Raw genomic sequence first — 9,297 nt, forward strand, 5'->3', positions numbered from 1 at the left:
TTTAAATCTTCGAAGATATATATATATATATATATATATGTATATCTGCTTGAGTTCATGGGATGTTGTGAATCTTGTTTAATGATGAGAATTCGAATGTAAATACCGCCGGAGGCGCCTTGCGACATTATTCATTTAATAATAAGAAGAAAAAAAGTGAGGACGAAAAAGGAGATGATACAAATATATATTTTCATTGCATTGGATTTGTCATCCACGATTATTCCAATAGACTTTCAATAACGCAAAATGTTTTCTTTTTGGATATGATCGAGGAGATAAAAATATTTTCTAAACATCGATCTCTCTTTATCTTATACAACCTCCACCGATATCTTAATTCAATATATGTATGAAGACATTTCCAAATACCATCCATCATACAAACTATAATACGGTACATTCTGTGATCTATCCTTACATATATTTATATAAATAACAAATTGAGAACAATGTTAATATATGAACCGCCTGAAATTCGAAGCAAGTACGACTTGTTAAATGATGAATAATGATATAAATGGTATAATAAGCCGAATCAATTGTATAGTTAAATATTCTAATTCCAATTATAATGACAAGCGTGTATCTAAATCCAAAACTTCGGAATTTATTCAATAATAGAAAAAAGTTTGTAGAAATATTAATGTAGAGAGTTTCTAAGTACGTATTCAAAAGTACTAAAAGAAAACAGCAAGCAATAGAAAGGATATATTGATTCATATGGTAAATAATATATTTTTAAACGATAAATTAAAAGAAGAAAAAAGGACATTGAAATTCGAAAACGGTGAGGGAATATATATATATATATATGGAGGATGTAGAAAAGAGAAACTAGCGTGAGGAAGACATATATTACACATATAGACATAACATTTTTGGACCCACCCTAAAGTATATATGCAATAAATACTACTACGCAGGTGAATAAAGCGGTTGCTCTGTCACACCGTATCTTTGTTCCATTGCATCTCTTCTCATTCCTCGTTACATCATAATACCCTTATTACGTGCCATGATGATGACGATGATGATGATGATGATTCATCCTTATAATGACCTAATCATCACCTTCAATATCAATTGTCCTTTTTTTTTCACTTGAGTTTGCAACCCTAACTTGAATTTAAAAATAAGATGGTATTTGTAGTTTAAGATGGAATGATTAAACTGATAAGGAAGGGAACAAAACTTATTCCCAATCCAAGTTCGAATCTCCACATGGGTAAGAATATTTATGTAAATTTTTTCGAGCATTTGAAAAATATAGTTGGACCGAAAATTTAGTGAACTTTCAAATTATAAGAAAAAACATGGTATTGACGGTTATTATTCGTATAAATGTTCGGTTAAGTAATTAATTGTCTAATAATATGTTTTAAAGGGCATTTGGTCTTGTTGAACTAGTGAAATGTGAAAAAACACAATTATATATATACCCAACTAGGGTACCACACAAATTTATGGGAAAATCACTCAAATAACCCACTTGGGTCGCATCTATTTCAGTGTACACCACCGAAAAAAAAAATTTCAATTTTAACCCACTTTTCGGTTGGAAAAGTCCGAAATACCCTTTTCGTTTTATTTTTTGCGACCTTATTACGACTAACATATAACTGATATACAACTAAAATAAGACATAATTTTTTTGCCACTTTTTTTTAGAATCAATTGTAACTATATTTAGACTTAATTACGAAGTCGTAATAACGAAGTTGTTTTTGAACGGATAAATATCGTAATTCATTAAGGGTAATTTCGTCTTTTCACAGGGGAAAAAATGTGTTATGTTTTCGGTGGTGTACAGGTGAAATAGATGCGACCCAAGTGGGTTATTTGGGTAAAATACCCCAAATATATGTCTTATGGAACTTTGTGATAGTTTTTTTTTTCTGCTGTTGTCAAGACTATTCTTGTACATATCACAAATTTCTTTATTTGCATAAACTGTTGACCGAAATTTAGCATATAAAAATTTAAATTACCAATATAGCGTTATAGCATTGACAGACCTCTATCAAAGGTGACAATGAGGGACCGTACCTTGTAAACTTTAGACGGATAATTAAGGAGTAGTTTGACTGGCTAGTCTACATTTTGTAAATATCTAAAAACTTTGTAGCATATATATAATAAATTTCGGTCAACAGTTTATGCAAATATATATATATATATATATATAAGCAGTAAGGAATTAGATAAATAATAGTCACTTACATATATATTTTTCAAAATTGAGATGCCTTTTCTTATTTATTCATATTCTTATCCCATGAAATTGAAACACATATATATGTCATATGTTTGAGGAAAGGATAGAGAATGAATAAGTTGGACAGTTAACAAATAAATAAATAAATAAATAAGTTGTGGTGATGAATATATAATTATATATTCTGAAATAGTACCAATATAGAATGTGTTCCCTACGTTGGCGGGGTCTTATCCTATCCCTACGTAGTGTAGATAGAACATCATGAATAGTGGATGTAATCATTTTTTGTAACCTTTTGCTTTTTGGTTACATATGAATATTAATTTTAATCGGGGCATAAAATTAAGTAATCAATACAATTATTTCGACAATTAATGTGAAAACAAATAACTTTCTAAACCATCTTTTTAAATCTTCGAAGATAATCGTCATTAACATTTTAAAGGCTTTGTTCAAAAAAATTATCATTAACATTTGGATCGTAAATTCGGTTATAATTTCACATTAGACCTATTAAATAATGCGGAGTACACATTATTACCAAACAAACAAGTCAATAACACTATGATTACACCTTGGGATCCTAACACTCCTTTATGCGCCCTAAATGTTCTAAATTAATTCTTTTAAAATAATAAATCCTATCGAATTTAAGACATTAGTTTACGTGCTAATATATATATATATATATATATAACGACCACGGCGCTGGCGGCTTCTCGGTCGTTGGCGGCTACGCACCTTTTGTGCTCCTCTCCCGCCGCCTCGTCTGCATGTCCGAGGATCGGTTGGCTCTGATACCAATTTGATAGAACCCACCCATTAATAATGGAACCAACAAAGTCTCAAAGCCCATGGGTAGAACTCACCCCAAAAGCTAGCTTATTGGGGGAGGGTGTTCATGGTATTATATTGACTCAATTGTTCCCACATATGTCCGACTCGCGAGGTCGGTCGGTGTCCGGTCCGAAGAGTTGTGGTTCCCACCGTTACAAAAAAAAAAATTCAAAAATTCCCGGACAACTGTGAGGATTTACCATTCCAAAATCATCGTTATATATTTTTTTTAATATACATAGAAACGTGCGTTGGAAAAAAAACAAAGAAACTGGGCTTAAACCGAAACCAAACAAGAATGTCAAGCCCAACAAAGAGTTGGGCTTATATAAATAATTAATGGGCCGCATCTATTTTTGACCATACGAGGAGACAATATTATATATATAAATTATGAAAGAAGGCCCAAGCATTTTTTTTTTAAAAAAAAGAGATTAAATAGGAGGAAAATTGAAATTATGGTAAATATAGAAATAAAAATAGAAGAAAATGTGTGTAACTAATTGGGAAGGGGGGGGGGGGTTTGATGAAAACATGCATGCACATGAATCTTGCTTGAAGAAAAAGCACTTAAAACATGTATGAGTGAGTAACTGCCTCTCTCAATGGAGCAAGGCTCCTCCTACTCGTTGCTTTTCAAACTCCATCATGCTTTCCATACTTCTATGACCATGTATTTATATATCTCTTCATTTTTACACTTACATATATACGTATGCATATATACATATATATATGTGTATGTCTAAATCTATATAAATGTTGCACCCATTTTTCTGGGTTTCTTTCGTTCCATCTGGTCTTGCAAGAATCTGGGGGCCATGAAAGGTAAACCATCTCTTTTCCTTCTGTTGCTATATTGAAACATTCTTGAATATTATATATGTTTAATCGTTAAGTGTGTGTGTATATATATATATATATAACCAAGGGATGTTTAGTTTGTGATTTTGAGGACAAATAGAAAGTTTCTTTTAAGACATTCTTGATGTGGTTCCAAGTGGCTGCAAAAACAATATAAACATTCAATTCTAATATTCTGCATTTAACAATATATTCAAAAGAAACAACTTTATTTATTTCGATCCACTATGGGGTGATCAAGTGGTCGATTTGAGGGTGCAAAGCACCTGAAAATCAGGTGTTCGACTCTATTTGATAGGGAAGGATGTAATTTATGAATCAAAATGGTTCATACACGAAGATTGGTCTCGAATCTAGGATCGAAGTAGTCGGGTCAAAGATTCGAATAATCATAATGGTTATAAAAAAACTTTATTTATTTACAAACTATATATATTACTCACACATCCAAAACCAACCAGACTCGGATTCTATTATGGACCGTGTATGAAGAATTTAATTGTAGAATAATAATAATAATATACTCTTGCCGAATAAAAATATAAAATATATAAAAAACAAATTTAGAGGAGTTTCAGAATGTTGTTGTGGCTGTTAGTATGGTTGTGTTGTCACAATTGCATTGTAATAGCGTGAAGACAAACTCTCTTTGTTAAAATTAATTAGAAAAAAAAAAAGTGCGTTTGCGGTTTGCGTGGCGGAGAAGACGCGTCGCCGTCAAATGCTCTGTTAAAGTTAACAGCTGTCGTCGTCAATGTACGTGACCGACCTGTCACCTCCACCCCTCGAAATTACGAGTTTTGCCACTCAACGTAAAAAGGGAAAACGTTTCATATACTACGAGAAAGAAACTACCGGATTTTGCATCCACGCGTAGAGCGTGACGACTCTCGTATCGTGGAAGAGTGGGCACAAGATGCACATACATACATACATACATACATACATACATACATACATACATACATACATACATACATACATACATACATATGTATATATGTAAATATATGAAAAATAATATATATTACCATTTGTTAGTTTCCTCATTTTTTTCCTAGTATGGTACTTAGGTATTTATATATTCAGGGTTTTCGTATTTGACAAATCTAATATTTATGATCTGATTTATTCTCAGAATGATAATAATAACAATAAACTTTACCAAATAATAATAACAATGTTTTGTGGGTCCAAATCTTTGAAGATGTGAAAGACCCTCACACATTTCATGCCCTTTTGACCAAAAGCAACCCATCATTACATATTTTACGTTGCTAATGCTATTCATTTCTTATTATTTGTAATTGATACATCAATTCCAAATCCGACGGTAAAGTTTTATCCATGATTTGACATTACGAAGATATATATATATATACACATATAGAATATTTGAAAAGATTATGTAATAATACTATCTAATATTTAGATTTGATTTGATTTTTATATTTTATATATTTATATTAATTAAATAAAACATTTTTATAATTTTTATTTTCTATATATAAATAATGCAAACTTTTCCAATCTTTTTCATGTCTCTTTATGAATTTCGGTAGGATATTTAAAACTTCAAATGGTGTAAATGTAGAAATATATGATGATCAAATCGCATGCGATATTTTTGGATAGTTTGATGTGTAGAAAAACAAAGAAAGGCATTATTTGACTAATTGAAGAAAAGCTTTGATATTTTCGGATAGTTTTATATTTAAATTCAAACATTATATGCTCGATTGATTGATGCCCTTTTAATTAGTGGCATAACCCAAAACCCAACACAAACCATTCAAACCATTGTTGTTTCCCCCCCCCCACAAAGAATCCCAATACACATTTCACAAATGCCAAAGTATATATGTTGGTGTATACACACACAAATATGTATGTGTGCATGTATATGTGCCATGTGAAAAAGAAAAGGCTGCTGGTCCAAGGAAAAAGGTGAGTAAAGTCCATAGAAGACATACAAACCTATATATGTCCCTTTGTCTATGAGGATTGTGATATTCTCTTTGCTTGGATATGTGCGCGCACAGTCTGAGACCTTCTCCCTTTTTATTTAATTAGATTCTCTATCCATATAAATTTTCTCTTAGATTTTGATTTGTTCCCATGCATCAATGCATTTACACATTGCTCGTATCCTTATTTGTTTTATTTATCTTTTAATCGTTAAATTTGTAGTTAATTTATTTTCTTTATAGGACAAATCTCGGTTACTTATCTCATCCGATCATTTATGTGATATATATTCTTACAAGATTTAGTCTCTCTCTCTCTCTCTCTCTCTCTCTCTCCCCGAGTATAATACTTGTCCTTCGTAAAGCAAAGAAGCAAAGCATCTCATCCTCTTACACATACATACACACTCTTCACATTGTCTTTTGCATTTTCTTACAAGTATCGTTCCTTTTCTTGGCTTTGAATTCATCTCCCCTCTCTCTCCCCCCCTTTATCCTTTTGCATTCAAAATTTTATATTCCGATCAAATCAGCTAATGGGTATTTATCTTTACGAGCAAGAAGAACATGTCTAAAGCCTGGAATCTCTCCCTTCGCTTCATCATATCTTAAAATCATCTGACTCCGGTTTCAAAAATCGAAACTTTGTCGTCTCCGAAATTTCATCTCTCATCCTGTGTTGTGGGGATGCTTATGTATGTTACAGAAAGATCGCACGAATGTTTTTCTCCCAATGTCTCATTCTGTGATTGCTGTTTCTCAGTTTCTCCTTCCATAAACGCGTCTTCTTCTTCCTTCTCAGCTTCTGTTTTATTTCTTTCATTCTTTTTTTTCCCTCCACTATTCTTTGCTACAAATTGATTGAGCCTTTTTCCTATTACAAAACCCTGAATCTTCTTTCCTCCTGAGATTCTTGTCGGAAGCCTCTGCATTTTTTCAAGAAACCGAGATTTGTTTATTTACAGAGATTTTTTTCCTTTGTTTCCTTTAGACCCTTTTGTTAAAGCAATGAGTTCTTCATCTTCTCTGTCATCATCATATACAGAATCAAAAGACTCATGGCACCCTGCGGTGACGGCGAACACAACGAAATCAAGCTACTGGTTCAACTGGAGGGTCTTGATATGCTTCGTATGGATGGTCATAGCGATGGTCTCGACGGCGTTTTTGGTATTCAAATACGAAGGTTTTCGCAGGAAACGTGACGACAATGAGAAGGAATGGGGAGGAAATGTCTACGAGGACGAGACATGGAAGCCGTGCCTTCGTGGGATTCACCCTGCTTGGCTTCTTGCTTATCGTGTCGTCGCCTTCTTCATCCTTCTCGTGATGTTGATCGTCATTGGCCTCGTCGATGGTCCCACCATTTTCTACTATTACACCCAGTAAGTGCCTTTTCCATATGAATCAGTATGAGTTCTGAGCTCAATGTGAAATTGAAGTTCTGTTTGATCCATTCGGGGTTCAGAGCTCAGAAGAAACGGTTTCTGAAAAAGGGTTTGTTTACTTGCCTCCCAAGTTACAGATTTAATGCTGGTTTGTTTCTATGTTCTCTGCAGGTGGACATTCGCCTTGATCACTCTCTACTTTGGGGTATGTTTTAGAAAAAGTATTACATTGAATCACCAATCGATATGCTTATTGTCAGTTGCTTTATTTCTGGATTTGCCTAAACGATTTCTGTAGCTTGGATCGCTTCTCTCTCTGCGAGGATGTTACCATCACAACAAAAGAGCGGCCGGTGAACGAGTGGGTAACTTGGAGATAGACTCCGAACATGGAAGATCCAAAAATCTCCAAGCCCTTCAAGACGGCCGTGACAGGAAACCTGCAGGTGTTTGGGGTTACATTTTCCAGATAATTTTCCAGGTAATCTTCTGTATAACTGGGTATACACATACATATACATATATACATATTGTATGTCAGTGCAGATATAATCATATCAAGTTCAGCTTCGTTCATGGTTAACAAGGTATCACTGATTTTCTTGGTGGAGCAGATGAATGCAGGTGCAGTTTTGCTCACTGATTGCGTATTCTGGTTCATCATCGTCCCCTTTCTTGAGATCCATGATTATAGCCTCAATGTTGTAAGTAAAATACGCTGAAGAAGAATCCACCAGTTTTTGAAAAATTTTCATTTTGGTAAAGTTATATGATCAATCATCATCATCATCATCTGGGTTTGCATGCATTTGTCTGTAAATGCAGCTGGTGATCAACATGCACTCCCTCAACGCCATTTTCTTGCTCGGTGACGCCGCATTGAATTCGCTGGTACTTATAAACCCATCTTTTTTTTCCTTTACTTAGAGATTATAAATGGACTGAAAGTTTTCATTTCGATGGCATTGCAGAGATTCCCATGTTTCAGAATCGCTTATTTCTTCCTCTGGACCGTAGCTTTCGTCGTATTCCAATGGATCCTCCACTCCTTAGTTCACATCTGGTAAATTTTCTCGATGAATTTACTTACATATTCAATGATCATTCGCCCTTTCCCCCCCTCAAAACTCAAAAGTATGATTTGATTTTTCCGGCTTTCTCTGATAGGTGGCCTTATCCATTCCTGGATCTATCATCTCACTACGCTCCATTATGGTAATTAAGTTTACATCCTCGACCCCTGTTTTTATCTTACCTTCAGACAGCATATTTACGTTCAGAAAACCGACAAGAACACTTGAACGAAAACGGCAGGTACTTCTCAGTTGCAGTAATGCACTTCCCATGCTATGGGGCATTTGCCTTGTTGGTCAAGCTGAAACACCGACTCCTTCAAAGATGGTTCTCCGAGTCTTACCACTGTCCAAGGTAGCTTGTGTTACAAGCAACCACTTTGATTGGCCAACGGAATAATGTATCAGAGATACATTTTTTGGAAGGTAGACATCAACAGAACTGCGATGCAAGAAACCTCGCTGTATTAATTCTTTGCTTTTATATATATATATATATATATATATATATACAGCAGTCCCCGGTGAAGTAGAAGATGAGAGATAATAGTTGTAACTATACAAGCTTGCTGAATATATATAATGCATATATATATATATATATAGACACGAGTAGAATGGTGAAAGATTAAAATTCATTCACCAAAGGAAGGAAATATTTGTTTTTATCTTCTTTTTTCGCAAGGAAATAATGAAAGAAACATTAAAGATGAGAATACTTGGTGAATCCCAAGGCATTTTATGAATTGGGCAAATTATCTGAACATGGAGATTTTACCAGCACAGGCACAGGGGTGTTTTAGCACCAAAGTAAAATACGAGGCTCTTTTGCACAGATTATAATCTGTAGGGGGTGAAAGAGGCTATTAACTCAAAGTTATTTTGTGAGGATCATGCAACTGGCTTTTGCTTTAGCAAAGCTGAACTTCCATCCCCCCCCCCCCCCC

At 34.1% G+C, this 9,297-nt stretch overlaps 1 protein-coding gene across 2 annotated transcripts; it reads left to right on the forward strand.

The window, feature by feature from the left end:
* The first annotated feature begins 3,864 nt into the window (after nucleotides 1-3,864).
* Nucleotides 3,865-9,256, forward strand: LOC104821476. 2 transcript variants are annotated; one of them, XM_010552378.2, is made up of 9 exons: nucleotides 3,865-3,886; nucleotides 6,935-7,274; nucleotides 7,449-7,482; nucleotides 7,576-7,758; nucleotides 7,892-7,981; nucleotides 8,103-8,168; nucleotides 8,249-8,340; nucleotides 8,445-8,492; nucleotides 8,592-9,255. In XM_010552378.2, the coding sequence occupies exons 1-9, from the start codon at nucleotides 3,880-3,882 to the stop codon at nucleotides 8,707-8,709; spliced, it is 978 nt and encodes a 325-aa protein (XP_010550680.1). In that variant the 5' UTR covers nucleotides 3,865-3,879; the 3' UTR covers nucleotides 8,710-9,255. The 2 variants fall into 2 exon arrangements, with proteins under 2 accessions (XP_010550680.1, XP_010550679.1); XM_010552377.2 differs by lacking the exon at nucleotides 3,865-3,886 and having other exon boundaries at nucleotides 6,019-7,274; nucleotides 8,592-9,256.
* Nucleotides 9,257-9,297: the final 41 nt, after the last annotated feature.

Source organism: Tarenaya hassleriana, unplaced genomic scaffold, assembly GCF_000463585.1.
Source record: "Tarenaya hassleriana unplaced genomic scaffold, ASM46358v1 Cleome33, whole genome shotgun sequence".
Taxonomy (NCBI): Eukaryota; Viridiplantae; Streptophyta; class Magnoliopsida; order Brassicales; family Cleomaceae; genus Tarenaya; species Tarenaya hassleriana.

Excerpts from the sequence above, each read along its gene's own strand:
- LOC104821476 (XM_010552377.2), top strand. The coding sequence starts at position 6,898 with ATGAGTTCTTCATCTTCTCTGTCATCATCATATACAGAATCAAAAGAC. Across the intron at positions 7,759-7,891 it reads TTTTCCAGATAATTTTCCAG|ATGAATGCAGGTGCAGTTTT; the intron begins GTAATCTTCTGT and ends TTGGTGGAGCAG. Across the intron at positions 8,169-8,248 it reads ACGCCGCATTGAATTCGCTG|AGATTCCCATGTTTCAGAAT; the intron begins GTACTTATAAAC and ends ATGGCATTGCAG.